Genomic DNA, 27,963 nt, shown 5'->3' on the forward strand with positions numbered 1-27,963 from the left:
TCAATTTTCCTGACCAGCCAAGACCAGTAACTTAAGATAAGATGAATGAAATACAAAACAACTGGTACTCATCCTAGACAATCCTATCTGCAGTGATACAGCACATTTTCTTCCTATGGTGAAGGGATGTGAGCAGCAGATTTAGCAATGATTTTAGACACCCCCCGCCCCACTTTTTTTTAAAGGCTGGGAGAAAAACTATGAAATGAACATGCTTATTGTGATTTATTTTTGCGGTAAGTATGACACAATCAACTTGAGACATTAGCACCATAGTTAAGAAAAAAGAAGTTAAGCCAAGGGACAGCCTCTGACACAGGATCTTCATGACTTCCTATTGTTGCAGTGGTGACAGTCTTTTCCTTTCCACCCCCTTCTCTCTCCCTGTCACCCCACACGGTTTACTCCTCAGTCAAATCTTCCTTACTGTGTCCTAACCGTGGAATTCATGGAATGGTATACAAGCATGACAAAGCTTTTAATACAATCAGAGAAATCACATTAGATGAAGGATGAAAACAGAAAAGAACCCAAACTTTTCCAGAATTAATTCTTCCAATTTAAAATAAGAGTTAAGCTGAGGAATACCAATTCCGTAGCAAACCACAAAGTTACGGTGCCCTACAAAGTCAGCAGCTGATCAATTTCAATTACAGGCATTACAGTACACCACATCATCACATTCCCCTGCCCAGTCCCTATGAGCACTGGCTATCAAGCTGACTACAATACACCACTAAGGCAGCTATTCAGTACAGTTTATGTCACTGCTCAACAACTGATCCCTGCCTCCTACGGGGTGACCACCCCACCCGTTACAGAAATTCTCACCATAAATTGTACGAGGATCTAAAAAACCTTGGTCACACTCCACACATGACCGTGCCTGGACAGTCAATGAATACAGAACTCTACCAGAAATAGTAGATTATTCCCTGATAAATAAGCGTCAAATATTTTTCTAGGCTTTACTATTTTTTTAATTAAAATCCCAAAGCACATGTTCTGTCTAGTGTTCTGCCAAATATCTTTTTAGTACTTTATCACCTTGTTAGATAACATACTTACTGCCCTAATGAATTTATTAACAATTTTGATGTAAAGATCTTCAGTAGATAACAAGGCAATAGTTCCTCTGAACTCCATGAAGATACGCTTCAGAAATTAAAGTTGATCTGCACTGAGTTCCAAAAAATTACACATACAAATATATCTACATCAAGAACATACAAACCTAGTCAGGTATGTGTGCAGCTAGGGCACACACTTCAGTGCACATCTGCAAAATGGCAAAATCATAACTGCCGTGATGATCCTTAACTTTGCTATTACTAAGAACCACATATTAAGAGTAAAGAGGATGTGCTGGGGTTTTTTTTGTTTGTTTGTTTGTTTTTTAATTAGACTTGCTTAAAAATGATTTTTGATGTAACGAGACCTACCAAATTTCCCTCTATTTCTTACCTGAGGAGAATCAACTTGCATCTTGCTGGTTTTACCTAGAGAGCTCTAAGCATGGGTGCAACACCCTTAGTACGCATTCTACTCTAACTACATTTAAAAAAAGATCACTAACTTTAACATTTAACATACAGCTCTATTTTCTGAAGTACTGAATAAACACTAAAGTTCAAGGTGGGATTAATTTTAAGATTAAGACATCTACCATTCAGGTGTCAAAACTTGTATTATGGTCTGCGGAGACCGGATCAACAGAGCTCCCTACAGGGCGGTTCATCTCTCCATGTATATTCAAGCAGTGTAATTGAAAGTACTGAACTTCAAAAAAAACCCTAACAAATAAATTCTTGCCTTGACATTATCCTCTCATTGTATATATTTTTTAAATCAATCTCTAAAAGTGAATTATGGTTTTCAATCTCCATTTAGTGAGCAAATTCACATGTTCAGGCAAATGCATAACCACAGAAATTAGATGGAGCCTTCATTGATGCCCTTTTCATAGCAACACAATTTCACCTCCATCTTGAGATAAACTTAAGTTCCCGGATATTTAATTGACATAATTTGGGAATATTTAGGTGACTGGGTGAAAGACAGGGCATTTTAAAGACAGATATTTGCAGCGTCTTTTGTACGGTCTTGCAAATATCTCAAGAGATTTGAGAACACATTAATATTAAAAAGCAAACAAATACCCCCAAAATAACCAACCAACCAACAAGCCCCCATCCAAACAAATAAAGAATGAAACAAAAACCCCACCTTCCCCACATGAGCTTTATAGAAGGAAAAAATTGTATTTGAGCAATAAAAGTGCATTTTACGTGGAATATATAAGGCATATGCAAAAACTTACAACTTAAACTTTCATATTCTGCAATTACTGATGAACACTGCAAATATATATCTTAGACTTACTTGGTTTATGCAGGTTTTTTTTGGTGTTGTTTTGGGGACTTTTTTTGAAACCGTATCTTAAAAAACCAAACAAACAAAATATGAATTACTGCAAACTTGCCTGACACACGATCAAGAACCTCCGCTAGTGTTGTTGAGACAGGCAAATGAAGAGTACGAAATTTGTGTCCAGCTCCATACATTGGATGTTGAATTACATGACTAGTAGCATTGATTCTACCTTTGTACAGCTGAATGAGAAAAAAAAAAGAAAAAAGTTGACACTTAACATGATTTTAACATTCAGAAATAAGTTAACACACTAAGTCCTTATAAATTCAACTCAGCAAAGTAAAGTTACATCTTTTGTGTGCTAAAAAGAAAACTGACACATCCTTCAACTTTGGAGGTATACAATAAAATGCATAAAATAAGGAGTTCAATTTTTTGAAAAGTTAAAAAAAAAACCAGTTCAATTTTTTAACTCAATTTTTTAACTCTAAAGAATTTGCTTCAAAGTCTAGAGTATTTTTAGAATCAGAAACACTACAACATATTTGTTAAAAAAACCCCAATCGTTTCATATAGCTGTATATGTCAGAAAAACTGAGTATCTGCGACTTGCAATGATTTATGAAATTAAAACTTAATTCTGAAAATAAATTAGGAAAATTACAATATACTTAGCGTAGAGAAAGATGTCATTTCCCTATTGCTCTGACTTGAGGATGAAGTTTATTCTAGATTTAATATCTACTTTTTGCTATTATGACAGATAACTAAGTCACTAATAGTTAAAACATTTCAAATATTTTAACATAACATATTTTAGTCTGAGCTCTGTTCATGTTTTCTGTCATTCTTTGCTTGCAGTAACTTTTTACAGCCTTTTTCTGCAATGATAGTGCCACTGGTCCCCTTCCTCCTCTTATCAGGAGAACTGTTTACTAATACTCACATACGGAACCAATTTATCATTGTGCAAGATTATCAAACAAACGTAATGCTTGATGACAATCAGAATTTAGCTTATAAAACACAGGTTTGGTAAGAAGAGATTAAAATGAGGATCCAGTCTTTGATGGGTTATGTTGTTGAATATGCTAGAAGTATATTCTGCACATCCACACTATTTTTAAGGTTTCTCTCTGGATGTTAAAATCATCTTCTCCTCTGTAATAAGAGACAGATTGTTTCCTGGTGTTTTTAACAGAAGAAACTCAATTATTTGACAACTACTTTTCAAGATATTTTTTCTGCTTTTACCTGCCTAGTAACATTTTGTGAAAATCTGTTCCATGCAAAACACGTTATTAGAGAATTGATGTTACCTTCACGTTACCAATGGCCATGTTAAAAAATCATCTCAGCCAGGTTAAAACAAAACATTTAAATGTTTGCACTAAAACTGTATTTGTTTCTCCATTTCCATTTTGTACTATCTAGCCAGTTTCCCTGTCATATATCTCATGTAGTACTGTACTTCTGAGATGTAGTAAGAACAGCAGAAACCAAAGCAGAAAATAATTTTTCCTTGTTTAATAACTTCTGGTTTTCCTATATTTCTTTATTCAAAGCATTCAATTAAAAGCATAGCACTGCAGTCATTAATTATAATTCTATTTTATGGTGAAGCATGTGGAAGTATAAAAGCATACATCTGCTTTATCGATTAATTCAAGTATTTGTCACTCAAGAATTTATTCATGGTGTTTTGATTAATGCTGAAGGATCTCTGCCAGTTTTGAAGCATCAAAACTTCGACTGTTCCTCAATGAAACTGATAATGAAGAACTGCTGGAAGGACGAGAACTTGTATCTATATTTGCTGCTAATGCGTAAGGATACTATTAAAGAAGTCTTACATAAGATAAATTTCAGTTGTCAATTCTTTCAGAAGCAATATATTTTCAACAAGATGGCTTTGTCTTAAACAGTGCCTTAAATTTCCTTTTAAAATACTGAGTTACAATTCACCAACACGTTCTTTTCCAAAATTCCGCAATGTGTAGAGTAGGAAAAGCTGCCATCTGACATTTCAAAGTTGAATATACCCAGATTTTTATATTTTTTTTATTAAGGCTAAATTTATTCCATGTTCTCCATACAGTTATTAGAAATTCTTACTGGACACGGGGATTGAAGAAACAAAGTCACTTTCTCATCCTCTAGCATCAGTTGCAAAAAAAGCCTCCTAATAAATCCTGAAATGTTTCCAGAGGTTGGAAGGTTCCCACGCTGAGGAGAGGACTGGAACAATTCACAGAGAACCTGGGAATGCAAAATGACATCAGATTTAAAATATTTCTATATTTAGGTCCATAAAATATAGCTCTACACAGCCATAATAGGCAGTGCCTAAGATCTACCTTCCAGTTATCAAACCAGATCAGAAGTGACCATTGAGGAAAATACTAGCAGCAAATAAGTTTGGTTTTTTTTTTTTTTTTAAAAAAGTTCAAGACATTGGCTACAGCATCTAAGTAATTGTAAACACATAACTACTCAAAAAGATAAAAAACTGAAGATAAAAGTATTTAGAAAAATAGCTTTCAAATTCCTAAAGCAAAAATTTCCCACTGCATAACGCAGGATTACTACCAGCTACTGATTTTTTTTACTGAAGTCCACCTGTCCCCAGGGCATTGTGATTCTTAAATCTTGAAAAATCTTTTTTTAATTATACTTTTATTCAACTAGGTCTGCAAGGCTAACAAATGTGAGGAAAATAGCTGAATTTGCATTAGAATACCAGATGCAAAGCCATATTCTGCAATAGCCGACATTTCCCTGGTCACAGATTGTGCAGGCTATATACAAAACTTTTCCAGTCAATGACAGATTAAAGTTATTTTAAAGAAAGCTAAAGAAAAATAAAAATGTTTAAAAGTTGGCTGTAGTTATTAATAAAGAAATGAAAACATTTTTTTTTCCTCTCTCACCTGTGCCATAAGTCTCTGGTTATTAGGATGGCAAGAAATGCACTGTAAGAAGAAAGCAACTGTTGCATTTTCAATTGCTGTCCGCTGCTGAGTGGTCAACCCTGTTGTTACAGTTGACGAAAGCAAGCTAGATCTTGCGCTGGTCTGTTGTGCTGTCACATTGTGTCCTCCAGAAGTAGCACCAGAATGGCACAACAGAAATAAAAGTGCTGTCCACAATGGATTGACTTCAGAGCCACCCAACCAATCCTTCATCATGTGACTGTTGCCAACTTCTGTCAAAAACCTGAGAACAGGAGCAACCAGGTCTGCCGTGATGGGCATTTTATTAAAGTGCTGCGGAACATGATGCCTCCTGAGCCTGTCCTGGGGGATATCCATTGATTGTGCAGTGCAGTCAGAGCTAGAAGTATGGTTAAAGCAAAAACTAGCAAGACTTCTTACAAGCAGTGAAGGCAAACCTGAGTCCAATAATTGCTTGATAGCTTCAGGAGACTGAGATGAGGCAGCAAGAGTAGCCAGGTGAGACTCTGTTAGTGCAAGAGGGGCTTGTGCGTTTTTAGAGTCATCTGTTAAAGACGAACTAAGGTCCTGCTTTTTGCTGTCATCAGTCATGGACAGTCTGTGTTGACACTGCATTGGAGGAGGAGTAATACCCATCCATCCCATGAGCAAGGAAAAGTAATTTGGGTGGATGTGGCACATTGAGCAAAGCAAACTGTCAACAGCTTTCTTCAAAACCATGTTGCAGGGAAGAGACATGGACCAGTTAAACAGTGACCTGCAGAAGACAGAAAATCACGTCAACACAGTTTGCCACTCATAGTCCCTTTTCTTCATTGGTTCATAAAACATCTTTCTACCTTTAAGATTAACTACTGTAGAAGCTGCTGTAAAACACACTGAGCTAAGCTTGAAAGCCCTACTTCCATCACACTCTTTGCAGGACATTCATTACCCAAAAGGCATTCCTCAACCCTATGTCTAAATTTCTTTCATCATACTGTATTTAAAATAGAAATAAGCCGACTTTTTTTGGCATGCTGCACGTGAAAGACAGGATTTCAGTCTTTTGACAGTTGTCACATAATTTCCACATTTTTAGCCAACTGCACCCTCTTCGTGCTTCCACTCCCTAAGCTGCAGCTACTAGGATCACATACGCACACTCATTTACATAAAGCTCTCTTAATCCCTTGTAAGAACTAAAAGTATTTTAACATGTTCCCATTTTTTTTAATTTGTTTTATTAAGGTTCTACCTAAAGATGTTCCAAAAAAAAAAATGAAAGCAGCAACAATCTTGTTGGTTGAATGATGTTACCCTCGCTATCCTTACTCAACTAGAACTTAGGACACAAGTTAACAACAGAATTATTCCTCAGAGATACTAAAAGCCCATCTATTTTTGAACCCACTTCCATGCAAATACCATGTGCTTGAATGCTAATCCAAGGCACATGAACACAAAAGCTAATTTAGCTTAAATTATTCAGCTTAAATTTCAGAAGTGGTATTTGTAAAATAGCGAAATCATCATTTCTTCACATAGACTTGCTCAGAGTAGGTGAAGTATTCAAAAAACCCAACCAACCAGTTTTCTGAACTGCATTCACAGTACTGTAACACCATAGATAAGTTACATTATCTTAACCTTTACATACACAGGTGTATGCACACTTCGTGCCACTTCAATGTTAGTTTTTAAAATAAGTTTGGATGTATCATCATATATCACATTCCCGTCTGAATATAAGAATTGTTTTCCCTTCTTCCGGATGGAAGTGTTATTCTATGTTTAGTCTAAGGGACACTAAGAGTCTAGAATAGAACATGGGTCTAACCCAAAGTTAGCTTTATCATTACGCTCTAGTGAATGGCTGATAAAACACCCTCTCCAAGATAAAACATTAAAAAGTCACCTCAGTGAAGAAATGACCCATAACTTTGGGAAGAGAGTCAAAATTTCCCAAAGCCCACATACAACAAAGGTACACTTAAACTCTTCTCCAACTATACATTCACACAATCCTTCAGCCAAAATTTTCTGGGTAAGTTCATGCTCTGTGAAAAATAAGATTCTTTTCCAACTAGATATTAAAAAATAACTGAGGAATAAATTAGTATCCATTGCCCAAAGCAGAACTATTGTAATGGAAAATGGGGATGATAGGAAAATATATCCAAGACAAAAGTGAAATAACACATGAAGGAGAAACTAGGAGTTATAGCTAGAATCAATGAAAATATTTCAAAATTTAAAATATCAAAGAGGATGAAGCATACACATGAGAAGTTATTTTTATTAGAAGAATTATTTAGCCTTAAAAGTCTCACAACAATCCTCCTCTATTTATTAAAAATGCATTTTATAATTTGCTCCAGATGCTGGCTGATATGAATTATAGTTTTATGTGGCATGACGTAGAGGAACAGGGCTATATTGCAACATGCATATTCAAACTAGGTACAATAGTTTTATTAGTATTCCTTCATTTCGTACTGGGATGAAAACAACATACTCTCCTCCAAAAGACAGGAATTTTGTTGTGAAACCCACTTTTACATTAGTACAAATCAAAATAGGCTATCCATTTTAAGAAGTCTATTTCTGTTAGAGTTCTTCCTTTTCAAATGTTAAAATTGTTAAAATCCATCCTGAAAATATATTTCTGTTAAAATGTATTCCTGGAAGGACTAATTGACCTGCAATTTAAAATCCTTAAATTGATTCCCAAAATGAACAAGCTTATTTTGAATTAACAATTATTTCTATGACAGTATCACTGAAGTGTCTTTGGAAAAGTTCTAGCTTGTAGTCATGTATCTAAAGACCATCGGACTGCACATACAGTTATTGGTAGGAGCACAGGGAGCTCTTCTGTAACTTGTACACCTGAGTGTTTAAATGTTTGACTGTGGCTAATAGAAGACAGTGAGGTAGCAGGAAAACATGAATGTTTCCTAAGGGCAACAAAAAAATTATGTGCTATCAAAGCTCCTTTTATTAACTGGAATTTTATTTAATGGTAGAAAGGAAAGATGCTTTACTAGATACAGGAATTTAACAGCTGTATTTCTGTAATATTCATGAAACAAAGCCATGTGGCGTCTCTTTTTTGTTTTGTTGAAACAGAAGAGATGATTAAGCAACATAAATTAGGAACGTTACCTCACATATTTTCAGTCTGTAAACACCAAAAGTATATATTTGGTGTTTAGGGTGAACTTTCCTTTAGAATCAAACAACATCCAGCAAATCCATAGTTCAAGATTCACTCAAGATTTTATGCTTTGTTTCTTTCAAATCAGACTACGGCTGGAACAAAAGTGGCAACTAAAAAAATACCCCCCACACACCCTAGCTCTTAGCTATCAGTTACAGATATTGGATTCCATGAATAATAAACCAATGCTTTTATAACAGGATACTAATGAAGATCATGATTTATAGCTACTGTGAAAGTTACTGCCAACACTCAATTTCAAAAACAGCAGCCCTGGGTTATCCATCAAAAAACCAAAACAAAACCAAAAACATGCAACAGTTTACCTTTTATATATGTGCAAGTATATACATGGATTTGCTGTTTTGTTTTGGATTTTTGGTTTTGGACACAATTATACCTGGAATATGTGAAGTGCAGTTTTCGGTTTAGAGCTACAAAACTACCTGTTTAAATATCTTTATGCATTCACTCTGTCAATTAGCTTCAGGGATGACAATTTCTACTACTGTTTCACGAGTGCACTTCAAGTCATACCATTTCAGTGAACGAAACAACTCAGTTTTAAAAAGTATGTGGTGCAAGACTTTGTTTTACTTACTCAAAGAGCTCTCTGTCCAGCAACGCTGGTAAATCATATTCAACAAGCAATTCATAACTATGCCACAAAATTGCTGCCACGCAATGCAAATGGGAAGGAGACGGCATCAAAAGACCATACTCTCTTGTCGAGCTATTTGGACAAATGTAGCTGACCCGGCCACTTTTTTTCATAGCTGCAACTCTTGCGGAATCGCTGACCCATTTCAGCAATGCTTGAATTCTGGAAGGCAAGATGATGTAGTACATTACAAAGGGTCAAAGAAACACTCAAAAATAAATTAGCTTGCTGTCTTTTAGTAATCTGAATTACACGTTTATCTCTTCCTTTGAAGCAAAGTTCAAGAGTGACTTCAAATCCTGTTTTCTCAAGACTTAGATCACTAACAGGGGAAAAATTAATTAAAAATACTTATTGTCTTGGAAAGGCAAATATAAGTTTTCTTTCTACAGAGAAAAAAACATAGCAAGTATCCCAGTTTGAGTATTTGAGAGAAAAGTCAGTTGAACACTAGAAGTTTTATCACATTTATAAGAGCAAAAAAAGAGGGATAGCCTAAAAGTGCAGAAATCTAAAGAAGCTTTCCAGCTTTCCCTCCTAACTCCTTGCATCGTTTGCAAAAAACGCTCTCTCATAACAATCAGATTTTTAAAAGTCTTGTTTTGTGCAGTAACATCAAGCCACTATTTGGCAGATTATTTTTGTATACACTTCCACATGAGAATCCAAATACATTACCTATCTTTTGTTCCAGGGTCTTGAGTTGTTCCAAGCTGATAAAGAATGTCTATTGTGGAGTCAGAAGAGAGACCATTTAATCTTCCAAACAGTAAAGGGCTATTCAGATCTTGCCGCATTAAAAAAAAAAAAAAGGGAGGAGGGGAAATAACAGAAGTACTTACATATGTATTTTTTAAAAGCACTGATGAAATTATTATAGAATTACAATATTAACATTGAATTGAGTTTAGCCATTAACATAAGGATGCAATTCTTACACACAACACTATCTCAAAACTGTGCATTTTGTATGTTCGATGCAATGTTCAGCCTTACTAGAAAAGGAAAAATCACTGCAACATTCATCAGATACAGGCCTTAAAGGTTTAACTAGTAGGATTTTCCTCAATATGATCCAAAAAGACGTGACTAATTCCAATAGAGCTCTCCAACATCATACCTCACAGAAGCAAACAATTATTTCAAAATGGAAGCTTATTTAACTCCAATTTCCATCAATAGGAATAAGGCCGAGGATTTCCTCAGATTATTTCCTATTCATCTTCTCCTTGCTGTGCTCATCTCCTGCCCCAGAGGAAACTACTCTCCTGTCTCACAGCATTCCAGCAAAAGACCGTAGGCTACACTGAAACGTTAACTCACGGCAAAATAAGTCACGGAAATAATTTTGAAAAGAGTGTTTTCTGTTAGTATCAGCAATTTCAAAACAGGGAATACTGATTCCAGCTTTCTTTTACTTAAAAGCCACTAAACACCAAAGCAAAGTGCTATGGAATCACAAATACAAAAACCCAGTCCATTACCAGAAGAGCTACTGGAAAATTTTGCTGTGGGACACAGACTAGTTGTTCAAGTGTCTTGATTATGTAGCTCCACCTGTAAGTATTTTTAATGTTTAGTGCTATTCAGACTTTATACTGTCCTACAGACTATTACTGCCCAAATTTTTATGCACTTGTTTTCTTTAACACTGCTCATGGATGCTCTGTATTTTGAAACATCTAGACACAGTATATATAGTAAGACATGCTTACAATATACTGCAGGTTCTACTCTCATGTCTTCAAAACATTCACCTAATTATGTATTCTACACAAAAATCAAAACAACCCTGGTTGCGCTGCTTTACTGCTGTAGAACTACCCACATACAAAGACTGTGATACTTAGAAGCATAACAAAGCACAACGGCAACTTCTGGCAACCCAAATTCAGAACAAGAAAGTAACATGCAAATATACTGTATGTCTACATTTATTCAAGCAGTGTTTTTAAGCAACAACTGAAAAGAAAAAAACTTTGCACTCACCTGCGGGATCGCTCCCTGATGCTGAGCAGTTTCTTAGAAGAATGTCAATCAATTTTAGGCCTATTCTGGTGGACTGAAGCCCAATTTTTACAAGGACAGCCTCAATGTTTGGAGAGTGCATACCACAGTAAGGTGACATAAGTAATGCAGCACATGTCTGCAACAGATTAGCAGTGGGTGCTGCAGCACTAGCCATCATTCCTTCTAAATCACTTATGTGAGTGAGGCAGTGGTGCAATAATCTTAGCCATCCAATACTGAAAAGGAAAACATGAAAATGAGCTAAGATAGCATTTTCTTATTATTTTATTTTTCATCTATAACTACTTGTATTAGATTCTACGACAAGTACTGCAGAAAACTGCTGTGACATGATCAGACATCATATGAGAAAAGCAAATTAAAATGACTGAATTTAAAACCACAAAGTTTTATACATTAGCAATGCTGTTGTAATCACTGGCTTAATGTAAGAAAGGCAAGGCCTGTGGGTAAGAAGAGTTAAGATCCTGCAAGCTTTATTACTAAAGTTTCTCAAGATTTCTCGATTCGCATACATACTTCTTCCAACAGGGTCAGCCTACTGGGGGGAATGTGGAGGGGAAGGTGTTTATACAGGGGGAAAGTGGAGGGGAGGGTGTGTTGTTTTGTGAGTTAGGTTTTGTTTGTTTGTTACATTAAAAGGAGCTGGCCAAAACATAAATGTGAAACATGAAACAGCACATTGCCTCATTTGGGGACCACTGGATTTATTCGTATTTGAGGTCAAGATTCTGCAAGAGTGGTTGGCATTAAAATTATACACCTGCATAGCTTTCCTGACTTTATAACCTTTTACAGTCATACACATCTACAATAAATTACAGTGAACCTTAGCGAACCTGATTTAAAAAGCACACAGCAAAAGTGCAGAAATTAAAACTGTTATCCACAGCATCTCTTATCCCCATGCCTCTCTTATTCTTTAGCAATATTGTTCAGTATTCCTTTTAATATTAAATCTGGAAAAGTAAACCTATTGTAATTGAATCAATTTGAAAACACATTGACTAGACTTTATTTATAAAAAGTATACTACAATGTTGTTTAAACAATCAGACAATCAAGTTGCAGGTGAAATAAACGGCATCATTTCACTGACAAACTCTAAACTAACAGGTTAACTTATTTTCACAGCTAACCTTATCTCCCACAGTTCAAAAAAAAGGCAAACTTGCATACAGACCTTAAGTGAAGTTTCTACTTTTATTTTAGGAATTATTTACTCCTAAATATTTATCATTTTAGAAATGATTAAGTTTTCTGTTAGGTCTAAACCAAAATTATATCCAAGTTTATTGAATATATCTATCCTACTACTACCACCACCACGCAATAAAACATTTCACGACACGAAGAAGGTACACTCGCCTTCTTTCTTTAGATGCTGATTAGTTTTGTGTGACTTTAAGATAACCTTTTCTGAAGCACAAATAACAATAATATAAATTTGGCTGTGAAAATTTGCTTCACTGCTATTGAAGATCAAAGACCAATTTCAGTTATACAACTTTTATCAAATATATACTGGATAATATTCATGTTCTATAAATTTACTTACTCTCAAAATTTTTCCCAGCAAAAGAAGGAAGGTTTTTTAAACTTTCCCATGCTCTTTTTTCAAATTTATAAACATTAAGGTTCAAAAATGAAATATTTCAAAAGTAACAAATTTTTACAATTTGGCAAGTTAAATTTCAGAACCAGGAAATCTCAAAAATTCACTCATTAAATCCTTAAGGGTTTTATTTTACAAATGAGTATGAAACTCAAGATGCCACCTAACCAAATAAAAGCTTTTGGAAAGAAATCTTGCTGATATGCCAAAATCACAACAACATTCAGTTCCTATTTTGCAAATGTTTGCAAACAGCAATATTAGATATGACGTCCACAAAACATCCCATTGTCCTATTTCTATTCCTGCTCCGATACTTATGTAACTCTGTTGACTTCAGTAGGGATAAGAAATATGTCGCTACTTCAGTTTTTATGACAACTGCCTACCCATTAAAAACTCAGACTGCAACTCTGAATGCTTTACTATCCTTTGTATTCTTTCACCATTGCAGAGATGAAACACACCCTTTTACGTATGCAGATTAAGCATACTACCAAGAAAGCGAGATATTTGAAACAGATTCTGCAAATGTCAAAATTCAACTGCAGAAACAGGTTCTCATGAATAGAGTTTGCTCCTGAAAGATCTGTCTCTGAGCAGAAAACATCACTAAAAAAGACAAAAGCATGAAGTGGCACAAACATGCCTCCGTCCACTGATATTAGAGGCTTACCTTGTTTTAGAGACCTGATCCTCAGAGGGCAGGAATGGATTATTGACGGTTGCAGACGAGGTGTTTCCGAAGGCCGTGAGGCCTAACAGCTTGATCTGGGAGAGGCCGAGTGTGCTGGCATCCCGAGGGCGATGGAGACGGAGGCAGACAGCTGAGGCAACTTCAGCTTTTACCAGCTGGATTTTTATATACGTGAGACCACTTGTGATAACAGGAGTTGACAAAGGTAACATATTGACACCATCTGCGCTTATTTCAACAGATACTGATGAAGGGCAAGCTACAGAGTAAGATAAGAAGGTTTAATACTATTTAGAAATCTGTAGTGGTTTGAATTTTAAGTGTTAAACACGTATCCCTGTTAAAGAAACAGAACAACGTGACTGAAATAATCTTAGGCAAACGCTACTGCAGAACTGCAGCTGGAATATTTGACCTGTGCAATGGAATATGTTAAAATGCATAAGCATTTTGATACATGGCGTATACAGTTTATTTCAAAGACTTAAGATGATGAGAAGTCCTGTCAGTGTACAATGCGACACGTTTCCCTAAGCAGGGCTATCACAATAAGAGCTGAAAATCTCATGCTTTATTCCAACCACCATACAAGACCATTTTGCCTGAAGACCCCTCACAAACATCACATTATCACTATGGCAAGTTTGGCAAGGTTTTTGGAATATTCAAATTTAATGCCACAAAACACGTACTGAGATAGAAGAAATCAAGTGGAGGCAGGGCCTTTCTCAAGGAAAGCAGAATTAGCAAACTTTTCAACTTATTTTACAGGCATTCTTCAAACAATCTGTCCACTTTAGTTCCTTTGATTATACTCTTTGTATCATTTCTAAATCCTACCCTTCAAATTTTCAAACCGGCACCAACGTCGGTGAATCTACTTACTTGCCAGAGAGGCCAGGTGAGGCTGGATGTGGATCTCCTTGAGCAGCACGGCCGCGGGGAGGTGAATCGTGAGGTCGCACCAAGCTTCCTCGGGTAAAAATATATACGACCATGCGGCAGACCGAGCTCGCCTGTGGGGAGGAGTAGCCTGTAACAGCACTTCAGCGGGCTGGGCAGTGGGACTGCTTGAGGTGATGGAACCTTCAAAACAAGCACCGTTAACACTGATTATTAATGTTTATTAATTAAAAAAACAAAAAATAAAATTAATAATAAACGTGAACTGCAGCAAACACTTTTTGTTCCCACCCTATCTCACATGTTTCGGTTTATTGATAACATCCCATGTATAATAATGACAACTGCTGAGATATTTTTCTTTTACTTGTAGACTGTTTTACAACAGGCAGTTTACACATCCATATGCACATGCTTGAAAATTTGCTAGGGGACACTTGCTACCAAAATCCTAAACTTTCTATAAAGAGTTCATTACGAAAAGGTGCAGGTTGAACAGTATGCTTAGAAATTGAACTCAGTTAATTCACAGTTAACATAAGGAAGGCTTTGAAGTTTTAAATATTATAAAGATAACATAAGCGACTCCATAACCAAAATCTGCAAACCTTTTTCTTTAAAAAGGTTTGTTTCACATGAAAACCTATTTCTAACAAAGACGTCAGAAGCAAAGAACCTGACCACAGCCCCTTATTTTTCTAATCTTAGCATGAGTTAAGAATGAAGCAAGAAGATCTAGGCTATGTCTTCTTTAGCACGTAGTATGGCACAAGACCAGATTTGTGCTGCTTAAACTACAGGTACTTGGGGTGTTTTACTTTAAAGTGGCTCTAGGACTGAATGCCTAGTAGCAGCTGGAGGTTAATTCCCAGACACACTTTGATAGACTTTCATTCCAAATGAAGCCAGGTCGTCTCTCAGAGAACACTACATGATGAGAATCAGAGTGTAGTAAGTGAGGACAACCTTTCCTTCTTTCCCCTATCCACAAACTAGCGTCCTCCCCCAACATCTTCTTGAAACACCAGCAACCCCTCTGTTTAGACAATTTAATGGCATCGCAACATTTGACACTATCGCAATATTTTTTGTTAAGAACTCGATAAAGATTCAAATGTATATTAATGTAAGAGAAAGAAGTATTACTTACCCAAAGGTGCAAAATTGTGAATTCCTTCTGCATTATCAGGCTCAGAAGCTAGCACTCTAGCTTTCAAACTGCTGTCTGTTGCTTTGGTGGGACCAGAATCAAGAAATTTCATAATAGTCGAAACCATACTTCTTGCTGTGTTAACAATGGCTCTTGTACTCGTTACCATGTTGTTACAAATAAGCTGAACACCACCTGTGTATAACGCAGGCAGAGGGGAAAATAACCAATGCTGTTCAGAAGCATGCATTAGATTCCAAGCAAGCAAAGGCCTATTTAGTGAATTTGGTCCTCCAGACATATCTATATTCCTTTTTAAGTACCAAAAAAATCTACAATAAACCTTTTACTTGATGCAGGGAAAGAAAAAACATTCTTACCCATGTCATGGAAAGCCTTCAGTGCCTCGCTTGTATCCAACACCCGTAAAATGAACCAGAGCAGTGGCTCGGATAACTGACAAGTGGCGAGAGAACCCTAGAAGAAAAAGTTAAGAAATACACAGTTTCATGCAAAATTAGCATGACAGATATACGCATTAAGTCTCCCTTTTTAGTAGGCAAAAATCCCAGAGGGGAAATGCTACCATGGTTGACCTCTATACCACAAAATAGCAATATCATGCTCCGTATGGTTCACTCCTACATAGGAGAAGTCTTTGTAGTAGGAAAAGATCAAACTATGGGGGGGAAGCAGCTGAAAGGAAATACGAATATTGAGCATTTAAAGTATCCACTAATATGAACACAATAAATGTGTTTCCCACCTGAACACAATAAAACATTCAATCCATCTTCAAGCCTTTAGCCAGGAACGTTTACGGGAATGTCAAAATGTCCCTACAGAAACTCTCTCTCCCCCTCTACCATGGGTAACAGAGGGAGGCTTCCTAACTTCAGCATGAAAGTGAAGTGAGGTTGGAAAAATGTTAACACTTCTTTTACATAGCACTAGTTCAGTTTTCTGAGATTATTACAGGTTACAGCATCAACTAGCCTATAATTCCCTTGAAGCACAGCAGCCCTAAGGGAACTTACCTGTCTTCCCATGTACCCACAGGCCATGTAGGTAAGAATTGGCTGAAGCATCACTTGCACTGTTGTTGCTTTTTTACTAAGTGTTGTCAGGATAGTGAACAACCCATCTCCAACTGATATTGCATCCAAGCCACCATGAAAGTTTTCGTGCTTAGTGAGATGTAAGCCACTTGCACCTTAGTGAAAACAGAAACAGTTCAAAGACGAGAAGCTGAGACCTAACAAACCATTACAGCACATAAGAGAACTCAAGGATACTAAAATGTCTTTCCGGTTAAACGTTCACATGGATTTTACAAACTACAAAGGGGCAAGTTTTCAGGATCACATAAACTACTGTTAGTGTTCCCAGATACATGCTGCCTTCTTTACAGTATACATAGGAAGACTAGACCCAGGAAGTCAGGGAATTTAAATCCAATTTTAGATGAGACCATACAAATGACTGTAATTAGTGAAGGAAACAGAACAACTAGAAGGATTGGAATCACCCCTAGCCAGAAGCAACTAACAAGTATTTAAGATTTTTTTCAGATAACAGAAGTGCAGATGTGCCGCCAAAAAAACCAAAACCATTTAACATATATATTTCTATCAGAAATACTTCTCTTGAAATCATCTTTCTCAGTGTTACAGCTCAGGATTTATTCATGAGGTTTTACTGAATATCAATATTCAGCATTATTGATTACACATTGCTGAAATTGTGGATGGAACGCAAAAGAATAGTCTTTCCAAGGAAGACATCACCTCCGTAAATACAACTGTCTTACAAAGCATAGGACATCAATCTGGAAGAGCTTTTTAAAGTGCTTTTAAATTTGGGCGGGGGGAATGGATGGAATAATCACATTCCATTTAGAGAAACTGCAGTTATACTAACTAAACTATATACATAACTATATATAAATGTATAGTTTATATGTAACTATATAAAAATTATACTAACTAAAAAAAAATAACATGTTCAAGTGATGTTTGAACATGCCATAGAGAAACAATCCAGCAAGAGAACTGACAGCTGTAGAACTTAAATCACCTTCAAGCTATCAAGAATGAAAATATTGATGAGCACTGGATACACGGAGACAGAGAAAGAAGAGTCTTAAGACTCAGTCTCTGCACGGTTTAGAAAAGTTAAATGGAACAAATGATGGAACTGAAGACAACTATGGTGGATTTGCTGTGAAGCCTTTGAGGCAAGGAGAAGGAGGGGAATACTGTAACATGTATGATTTTCATAGTCTGTCAATGACAAAGCAAAAAAAAAAACCTAATGAAATGAATAGACAAAATGGTCATAAAAGAAAACTCCAACAGACGTTTTAACTTCATGTGACAAATGAATTACGCAAGGCCATGCTGGTTACTGACCAGCTGGCTCGCCAGGTGCAGTAAATTAACATTATTAGCATAAATTTTGACACCGTAGCCACTAATTATTAGTACACATCTGCAGACATCTTCTTGTATATCTTTCCTGGGTAGCTAGCATGCTGCACTAGGTATTATGTGTTTACTACTATATGCTGATAACGGATTTTTGGATCCTATATAACCTTGGCTGTAGTCTTGGAGAAATGTTTTGTTCATAGAAATTGTCTGGAGAGAGCTTAATACGGTTCTTCATGAAGGAACTAAAACCACAAATAGTTGTGTTATATCTTCCCAAAATACACATACAAATTAGTTTTAATAACCTATATTAAAAGACCTTGGGAAAAACAATCCACTGAAGGGATCAGCTTGCCCAATATCCTGAATTCAATGAAAAACATTTTGAAGAAACACTACCTTTCCAAACTGCCTTCTTAAAAATGCAAAACAATCGCTGGACAGAAATCAGTTGTTTAGAAAGACATCAAAGTTGAGAAGAATTTTTGAATTTCACCCCAGAGAAACACATATTGAGCACAAACCATCGTTCCCAGAATAAACTACTTTCAGTGTTCATAGTGTACTTGCAATACAACACCAACTACCCAGAGCAAAGCAGGATATGTTCTGGAATTAATTTCGGGAAGGTTCCGACAGCACGATCCAGGCTTGTCAAATCCTGCCTGCTGTTTAATTTGACTACTGAAGGTTACTACTTTCTTCTTAATTGCTTTTATGCCAAAATGAACCACTGTTCTAACATTCATGTGCTCTCATACAAGTGGTATATTTTTTTTTGATAATGGCATTGGTTAACAGTTTCACATCTCCTTAAAGGAGACTAGCACAGAAAAGGCCAGAGGTACTTTGAAACATGAGAATCACTATAAACAGAATGACATTTTTCAACTACTACACCTGAAACGTAGTGCAAGCTCTTTGCCTGTCCTCCTGCAAAATGTTTTTCCAGTTTTGCGCATGCAGTAACATTCACAGTATTTCAGTCAGTGGTTTAATTTGTGCAAATAAACTCTATCCTATCATCACAGCTCACAAGCAAGTCACAAAGACACTCTCTGAGAAAATGCACCTCAGGTTCATGTCTGACAAACAGTAACTTCGCTGTTCAAATTATTATCAGCTTCCTCACTTGTTTGTAGCAGGAATATCCCACCCACAACTATATGACTGGACCTCCCAGAACATGATGTTAATGACATTTCTGGTAAAACAGAGGAATGGAAAAGTTTATGTATTCTGTGCAAGGGCCACAATTGTAATTTTTCTTTTTCAGAAATGATTAAAAAAGAAGGAAAATAACACAATACAGACAGAATAATTGAGGTAATGTGTCTATAGTACAAACTGAAGACTAATCCTAATCCATGCATACAGGCACGTGACGGGCACAGATTGAAATAGAGGAAATTCCATTTAAACATAAGAAAAAGGCTTTTCCACTTTAAGAATGACTGAACATTGTAACAGGTTGCCCAGAGGGGTTGTGGAGTTTCCACCCTTGGGGAATTAAAAACCCAACTGGACAAGGTACTGAGTAACCTGCTCCCTGAGGCAGGCTCTGAGCTGACCCTGCTTTGTGCAGGGAGGTTGGACTGGACAATCTCCAGAGGCCCCTTTTAACATCGACCATTCCGACATTCAACAAATTCAAATGCCAAACACATTCCTGTTCAGTTTTAACTACTGTCTAGGTTTTTTCCACATACCTGTTTCCCCTTTCACTTCTTATCAGTCTCTTATTTCCTGCCATTACTGTGGCCCAGACTTTCACGTATACACCCAATTTATGAGTTTGCAGAAGTTTTAAATGTTTTACCACCCCAAAATATGTTTCGTTTTATTTACAAAATACCTACCAATAATCATTGCCATAGCACTGCTGTTACACTGGCCAAGTGCAGACAAAATCTGGCTCATAATTTGTTGGTTGGCTAACACCAAGTCTGCCACATATGCAGTTGATCCTTGAGTATTGGGGTTGCTTCCATTGCCATCTTTGCCTCCTGAAACCTTTTCTTCATCAGACACACTGTCTGTAGTACTGCTTGCTACTGGAACACGGGCACTATATTCTCGGTTACTGGAAAGCGGCAGTTGAACTAAAATGTTGACCAGCTTTAGCAAATCAAACATAAGTTGATCCCTTGTCATTTCTCCACAAACTGCTTTGGCATCACCTGGACGGATAATATTGGCAAAAAGCCCTCCAAAACACGCTCGAGCACCCACAGAGCTGTCTGAGCCGCTGCGAGACATCACTTTGTCCGAACATGTAATGTAATGATGCACAAGGAAGGTTATAGACTCAATTACTGCAGAAATAGTGCTAACTGATACAACTTCAAAATTCTGTTCCAGGGTAAATTCCAAGAGTTTCACTTGTGCATCCAAAGGTCCCTGGCCTGTCTGGAAAGCACCCCTGAAAGGAGAAAAAAGAAAAGAAAAAAATAAGATATTTAATTGTTCAATATTAACAAATTAAACACATTTTGTTTTTGGATTTTTTTTGTGGGGATTAATCTTTAAGAATCCAAAAGCACGCCAGACTTTCAAGAAGTAAAAATCCAGCCATTTTCAAAAATGCATGGTGAAGTAAAATCTGATCTTTCACGTGAGTCAAGCATTCATCACTTTTTAATATACTGGTCATTACACAGCCTGTAGAACCTGCTCATGCAATCACTTTCCTGGTACCACTAAGGATTAAAGTGTCCTTTGAAAAAGTCTAAGATGCATCATTTTTTTAATCATTCAGTTAATTTTGTAGGTATAGGCTTAGAATACAGTCCTGTTCAGTTGTGGGTGAAAAGTTTCATATGGTTGCAGGGAAACTTCATGGGAAGAGGCCATCTAATACTTTAATATCATTAGGATTATTTGTTTTCTAACAGGAAATCATGATGGGTTTTTTCTTCCCACAGTTTTCTGTTTGTTGGTTTGGGATTTTTTTTTTTTTTCCTTTTTTTGCCCTGAGGCAGAAAGAATAACGGTCAGGTTTTAGCTATCTAAATAGTAACTATACATAAGACTATGAGAAGGTACTGAAACTATCACCGCTTGGTGCTTATAGGTTGATTGTTTGAAGGATCCCTTTTAGGGATAACTATATTTTCCCAATTACTTTTACACGTATACTGGTGAACTGCAAAACAAACCTTTTGAATCAGGATATTTAAAATAAAACTGGTGCTAATTCTTGAAGTGTGTTAGTGATTTTTGATATATTTCTCTCTGACATTGATTAATCTTACTATATAAGTAAGATTATAACTTTTAGATTTATATACAGAACAAAACAGTTTATAGAAACAGCCCTGAAGAAAATATTTGGCATTTAATTAGTTCTACTAGTAAAACACTGCTTTTCTTCACAATCAATCTTATGCTTTGATCAGACATGGTATACTTCAATAATTACCTGAGGCTTTAGAAAAAACCACCTAAACCCTTTTCCGGTGCTTTGCCATCCTTCGGTTTGTCTCAAAAAAAATAAACCTAACAAATTTCAAAAACTATCCTTTCAGTGGTCTCGTCAGCTTATTTCAAATATTTCAAATGCAGACACACATTCCAAGATTCACTGTGAATTAATGATTTGATTGTATTATGACGTTTCTTGTATAAGTGATTGATCATCAATGTAACCGGGTAACCACCACCCATTCAATTTAAATTACTAAGGTAAAATCTCTTAGAAAAGGACAAAACTGTTTTCTGTATGATTAAAGAATAGATAACGCCAAAGTGCCACCTACTGGGAAGCCAGAAACTGAGGAAACTCATCCCTAATTATATGAAGCCTTTGTCTGGGAATGAGCAGAACTTCAGTAACAGAAATAAATGATAATTCTAATTTACTTCAGACCAAACAGTTGGCACATTCCTGGTATATTGCTTCATACATAATGGTCTTGTGCTCATCGACCTAGCCTTGAAGAAGCAGAGCTTGTATTTCCTCCTACCATGTTATAAATGCCATCCACGTTATTCTCACAATCTACAAATAATTTCTAGAGTCTTTCATTAATTCGGGCCTCAGAATACTTCTTCTCTTTCAAATAGGTAAGCTCATCGACAGTGCCCTCATTTCAGGGATTACTTTAACAAGGCCTTTAGCTCTAGATAAAATCAGTCCAACCAACTGTTTAGCGCTTCTATTCACTGTCCCTCACACATGGACGGCTATGTGTGGATTCCAGCTGCACTCTTCCATGTGCCAGAAGCAGCCCGGTTCCTGCTGGCATTGGCGCAGCAACACCCAAGATCTCCGTCCTTATATAACTTGACAGTATGACAATGCAGGACATACACATCTTAGCTGTGATTCAGACTCACACAGATTTTAAAGGCAAAGAGGGCGTGAAAGGAAAAAAAATAGTTAATATTTACCTTTCTGTTGAAAGTATATGTATTAACTTCAATAAAAATTCACTGAACATCTGAGGGCAAGTTGAAGAAAGGTGCACTTGTAACCGAGTAAGAAATTCTTGCATAGCTTGTGTCGCTGTTGGTCCAACCTAGAGGGAAAGGCATTTTCAGAAGTATTATATAAAACTGAAATGTCTTCAAGAACATTAAGTGTTATCTAACAAGAACATTTTCCAAGAAAAGAAAACTATTATGTAGCTTAATTTACTTTCTGAAAAATTTTACAGGGTTTTCACAGAACTACTCCGTATCAATTTATATGTGTTTTTCTATTACTAACTACGAGTAAAAGGCAAACCCTTCAGTTCTTTGCCTAAGACTCGTTTTGCAGCTTGAGACTTTATCTTTTCAACAATGCAAGCTACACTTCACACAGAATACATTTCTGTGCTAATCTAAACATTTTTTTTCCACAAACTACACATTTACACATAAGTGCTTTAAATTAATGGCACTGCGCAATGTTTAAGATCTACAAAAGACTATATACTTCCTGGAATTTTTTTCCTGGAAAATACTGGAAATATCAGGTGTTTTCTGAGATTTCTGTGAAATATTACATACAATTAAGTTAACTTGGCTTTTTTTTTAATCACTATTCACAGATGTTTCAAGGACTGCAAAAAGCAAAAAAAACCATTAGCTGAAATTATGAGAAACAGTAGACACCACATGAATTCAGAAAACAGGCAGAAAATAAAAGCATAATTTCAAATTCTGGAATTTTTAGATATTTAAACTTAATCTTCGTTGGCATTTTTATCCCAACACAACAAGATTTCAGGAAACTAACTGAACTCATTACTTTTTTCATGCATGCAACTAAGGAATCCTAATGTGGAATACATTCACTGACATATCACATCGCATTCTCCCCCTGTGGCAAGTCTTCAGACAGTTATAAAATCGTATGATCACTACTCAGAGTGCTTCACCAACAGGAACTTCCCCATGGTTGCTCATCAGAACCAACTAAGACTATAACCAAAAAAATAAGAAACAAGCCAAGCATATAATACATGAATAAGACATAATATGAATAACTAATATTCATGCCAAGTGTGTTGAAATTCTATTTACCTGTGGACTATGTTGATTTGTTCCATGAGGATTAGTGCCGGAAAGGAATTTCACTAACACATGAATGAGGTTTGGATCTGACACCAACAATTGGGCAGTACTTTCCTGAGCTCCAATGGCACTGCTCAGACCAGCTTAAAAGTAAAGACGTAAAAATTAAATTTGTAATCTTAAGCATGAAGTGTAAATCAAACATTTATACTGCACGTCCCTTATATGTATTTCATGATGTGCAAATATTCTCAGCAAAATCAGCTATCAAAAGCTGCTTACTCAGGACAACAATTTTGAGTGTAGAGTTTTTTATTAAGTACTGATATAAACCCCCAAAACTGTTCCACCAGTGCTCCAAGCTTGCTAAGGCAGTATTCCTGACAGTAGAGCTTCATGTTGGAGAAGCAATACATACAGACATTTTTATTTGTTTCTCTTTGCTAGTCCAACACTTTAATAAGGCTTAAGTGCATTTGTTAGTTTCTCAGAGACCACATGTTCTATTATCCTGTAAACAATCAACATATTTTTGGCCTTGGCACATTCAGAGACTTCTCATCATTCACTAAAACTATAGGGAGCTTAACAGATTAAGGACTTTGAGGAGCAGAATTAGAATTAAAATACACCCTTCAATGATCAAACAAATGAGCTTTATTAAATATGAAGTCTTACTCATTCAGTAGTGGTAAAACCAATCAATTCAAAACACAACTTGAGAAAAGCATAGCTACCTACTGAATAAAAAATAAGTATTCTTGTAACATTACACGCACATAAATGAAGTTGCGGTCTCTTTCTGACCATCTCATCGTGTACAAAAGATTAAATCAAGAGGAAATGATGCTCTAGTATGAGAGCTCATCTGGCATCTCTTCATATCCCAAGATAAGATTCTTACCTAGGGAGGCTGTTAAAAGAACCAAATCCTGAACTACTTACTAGTCATTCTGTTTATCAGTCTTCATCTTTCACAGCAATTTCCTTAAGCTAAGGAAAGTTAAACTAAAGATCCAACCAGGAGGGAAACGTCTCCACCAAAAAAAGAATTTAAAAAAAAAACACAACAGAATTAAACCCTGACTGCTTCCATCTCAGTTGAAAAAGCTTTCAGAGCAATGAAATAAAAATAGCATTGGAAAGACACTTGCTATAAGAAGAAGTCCTTACAGGATGATGGAAGGAGAAGATAATCCACAGTAAGTTTTCCCCTTATCAAATGCCATTTTATTCTCAAACTGTAAACAGATTTCTTGCTTTAGATGAATGCGGAAAACTAATGCTGAATGTATGCCTTGTACAGCTGTACAAACCGTTTTGCATTGATTTATCAACAGTAGTAGTGGAACGAGGCTGTACGGCTACAACTGATGGCATGGCAATAGCTGGAGTTGAATAAAAGCAAGAAAGCATCCCACAGCGTTCCAGTTCCATTGTACTGTAGACAATAGACTGCTCTAGTTTACATTTGATAGTGCAAAAGATGAAAAGGCTAGGTTTTGTCTGAATGGGGGACAAGTCTGTAAAAAGTAAATGCACAACTCCACAGGCTCTCTGAAAGAAAAACTGAACATTTCAGAACAAGAGAGAAGCCTTCCATCGCAGGATGTGCCTTGGAAACCCCAGTCCAGCTGAACTGATCAAGTTTATTTTCCCCTGCTGAATCTGCACCCCTGAACATTTACTTAAATAAAACATACAATACGCTGACTTTCCCTCTAAGAAAAATAGGTATGTTGGTTGTTGGTGGGTTTTTTTTTTGATTGGTTGGTTTTGGGTGGTGTTTCTGAGTATATCACGATACAAGTTAAAAATGAAAATGACACTCAGGTCACTAAGAATATTAATGTGCTAAGCTCATAGCTCTTGCATGTATACTTAGATCTGTTATATTACTTCATTTTGTTTGCCCCCCCCCTTTTTTTTTTTTGAAAAAAGTCCCACTCAAACTATTTTGAAGTTTAAGACAAATCGCTATCACTAAAATTACATTCAACTGCAGCTGATGTAACTAATCAAAATGAGAAGTTAATCTGAATTTGGTTATGCTGTTTTTCATAGTTTTCTGTAATTTTTCATTGCTTCAATGTAAATGCATCATTCAGACTTTGTGTATGACCAGTTTTGAACTAGATGTCACTTGAGTTTGTCCGAAAGTACTGAGTAACCAAATTAATTTGAAAATAAATGTATAAAGCGCCCAAAATGTTTACACTTCTATTTGAAAAAGGGACATACTTTTGTGCTTTCCTTCATTCCTGACATAGGAATAGACATAAGAAGGTATTTCATTTTCTTCAGAGACCTTGAATCACCTGTGAAGTCTATAATGATCAGTGTGACAAGGAACACTGCTATTCAATGTTGTTCGTTTTTAAAAAAGAAATGAAAACAAAATCTCCATTGAAACTACAGCTTCTAGAATATGTATGCTTGCATTTTTCTGAACAGGGCACATCTGGGGTGTAGCTTCAAGTTATCTAATTTGTTCACTCAGTGTTTCTTTGAAGGTAACATTATTTTAAAAACTCCAGTTTTTAAACTTTTAAAAGTTTTTCCTGCTGTGTTCACTTTCACTTGTTAGGTATGTACTGAAACTACTTAATTAAATCTGGCTATTCGTGAAGACTTTAAATCTTAATATCAGTAGATGTTACATTAGAACTTCCCTGGAATTGATAGTCCCAGACCATCTCCTCTTGCCGAGCAGTAGCCAACTCCACGCGCTAACCTTCAACTCATTTCCTTCCAGGATTAGAAGGCTCCGTAGTTTTTTTTTTTTACTGTTTCATGATACAGTTGATGCCATAACTAAATAAATACATCTTCATTACTTCCTACGTTATTTTATTTTTATATTTTATATTTAACAGATGAAAATACCTCTACAATACAAAACCTCACTTTGTCTACCTTATGTTTGTAGTCTGACATGTTTTGTTTGACATTTTAACTCAGATTTCACGATCTACATTATCTACTCAAAACACCACTTCTCAAACGGTATTTCTGGTGACAACGATAACGTAAGCAAAAGCGCATGTAGGGAGAGCACAAATAGTTCCTGCTAAAGGAAGCGATGAGTAAATGCATTATGAGAATAATTCGACAGATGACAGCTGTTTACTCTAAGGCAACTGTAGCTCCGAGAAATTTGTCTTAGCCCGGTGTCACTGCAGATTTGCTTCTACCCACCTTCCTTTACATGGCATTAAATGGTTCTAGGTGTCACCCATCAAATACTGATTTCAAACACCATCCTTGCAAAATTTGTCATGGATCTTCTAACTAATTAAGGTCATTGTTCTGAAAAGAAATGGCCAGGGGTATTGGTTTATCCCTGAAAAATATCTTGCACCCCTCAGATAAGAGTTTCTGAAGCACAGAAGTTACACAGTCTGAGCTTTCATTCTGAAGACATTTATCAGCACATAATGGCATAATTAAATAAGACTTTTCTGACCGCGAACTGACCTGCCCTAGACAGTGGTTGCTCATAAAATCCCAACATAGGACATTTCCGAAAAAGAATCTGTCCTATACTCAGGTGTGGAAAAAACCCAAACAACTAAAAAGCTTTGGTTACTACTGGAGAGACCTGGGGTTTTGGAAAAATAACTAGGGAACAGCTTTGAAAACAACATCAGGACAAGATCTCTAGAACCACCTCACTTCTCATGACAAGATCTTCTAACTCCTTGATCTCTTAAAGAAATGGTGACCAAAACTGTAATTTTCAGAGTACAATAGTTCAGAAGTATGTTCAAAGATACTACCCATAAAATACAAATAAGACGAGACCCTTAGCTAGAATGGATGGAAAAATATGAAAAAGCACCACCTCTTCCCCCCCCTTTATTCCCCCCTTTTGTTTCCTCACCTGTCTTCTTTTTAAATGAAAGACTGGAAAAAACAGAATGGCTGAATGTGAACATATGTATCAAATGGCAATAATGAATTTCAACTAAATAAAGCAAACTTAAGAAGGAGGTTCTCTGAGAAGGTTTTGAGATCCAGTGGTTTAGAAAAATAGTGATAGCGGGATTTTCTCAGTGCTAAAATGCCCCCTTGCAAAAAGAGTTTAGTGAATCATCCATGAGTGGATACACCTCTAAGTTGTTTTTCAGTTTCTGAAACAGCAAATATGATTATCTAATGAGGGTTATGTCAAGAAGAGGTACCTTCTTGCTTATTTAAAAGGTTTATTATATATGAAGAGGTTTATTATACCTGAAATTATCTGAATAAAGTATTTTTGGTGGTGGTGGTGTTTTTTTCATCAGTGAAGATATTCTGCAAATGGACACATTTGGGGGCTTGCTGTATTTTGGGTATTAAAAGGGGAAAGAACCTCATTTTATAACCACACACATCTAGCAAGACTGATCTAAATTATTCCCAATTAACTGTAATTGACATCGTAGTGGTTTAAAATAAAAC

General features: G+C 36.2%; 1 protein-coding gene across 8 annotated transcripts in view; it reads right to left on the reverse strand.

Moving 5' to 3' along the window:
* The window catches only part of BIRC6 (baculoviral IAP repeat containing 6), a 186,923-nt gene that overhangs the window by 73,344 nt on the left and 85,616 nt on the right, over window positions 1–27,963 (reverse strand). For all 8 annotated transcript variants that reach the window (XM_054196360.1, XM_054196361.1, XM_054196359.1 and 5 more), the window contains 14 exons: window positions 23,530–23,663; window positions 22,411–22,538; window positions 19,878–20,440; window positions 16,624–16,799; window positions 15,967–16,063; window positions 15,587–15,781; window positions 14,419–14,619; window positions 13,513–13,792; window positions 11,180–11,436; window positions 9,869–9,977; window positions 9,131–9,352; window positions 5,304–6,084; window positions 4,489–4,632; window positions 2,483–2,612 (listed from right to left, as the gene is read on the reverse strand). In XM_054196360.1, the coding sequence (XP_054052335.1) occupies window positions 2,483–2,612; window positions 4,489–4,632; window positions 5,304–6,084; window positions 9,131–9,352; window positions 9,869–9,977; window positions 11,180–11,436; window positions 13,513–13,792; window positions 14,419–14,619; window positions 15,587–15,781; window positions 15,967–16,063; window positions 16,624–16,799; window positions 19,878–20,440; window positions 22,411–22,538; window positions 23,530–23,663 (3,417 nt within the window). The remainder of the gene's footprint in view (window positions 1–2,482; window positions 2,613–4,488; window positions 4,633–5,303; window positions 6,085–9,130; window positions 9,353–9,868; window positions 9,978–11,179; window positions 11,437–13,512; window positions 13,793–14,418; window positions 14,620–15,586; window positions 15,782–15,966; window positions 16,064–16,623; window positions 16,800–19,877; window positions 20,441–22,410; window positions 22,539–23,529; window positions 23,664–27,963) is intronic.

The sequence above is a fragment of the Rissa tridactyla genome, chromosome 3 (assembly GCF_028500815.1).
Source record: "Rissa tridactyla isolate bRisTri1 chromosome 3, bRisTri1.patW.cur.20221130, whole genome shotgun sequence".
In the NCBI taxonomy this organism is placed as follows: Eukaryota; Metazoa; Chordata; class Aves; order Charadriiformes; family Laridae; genus Rissa; species Rissa tridactyla.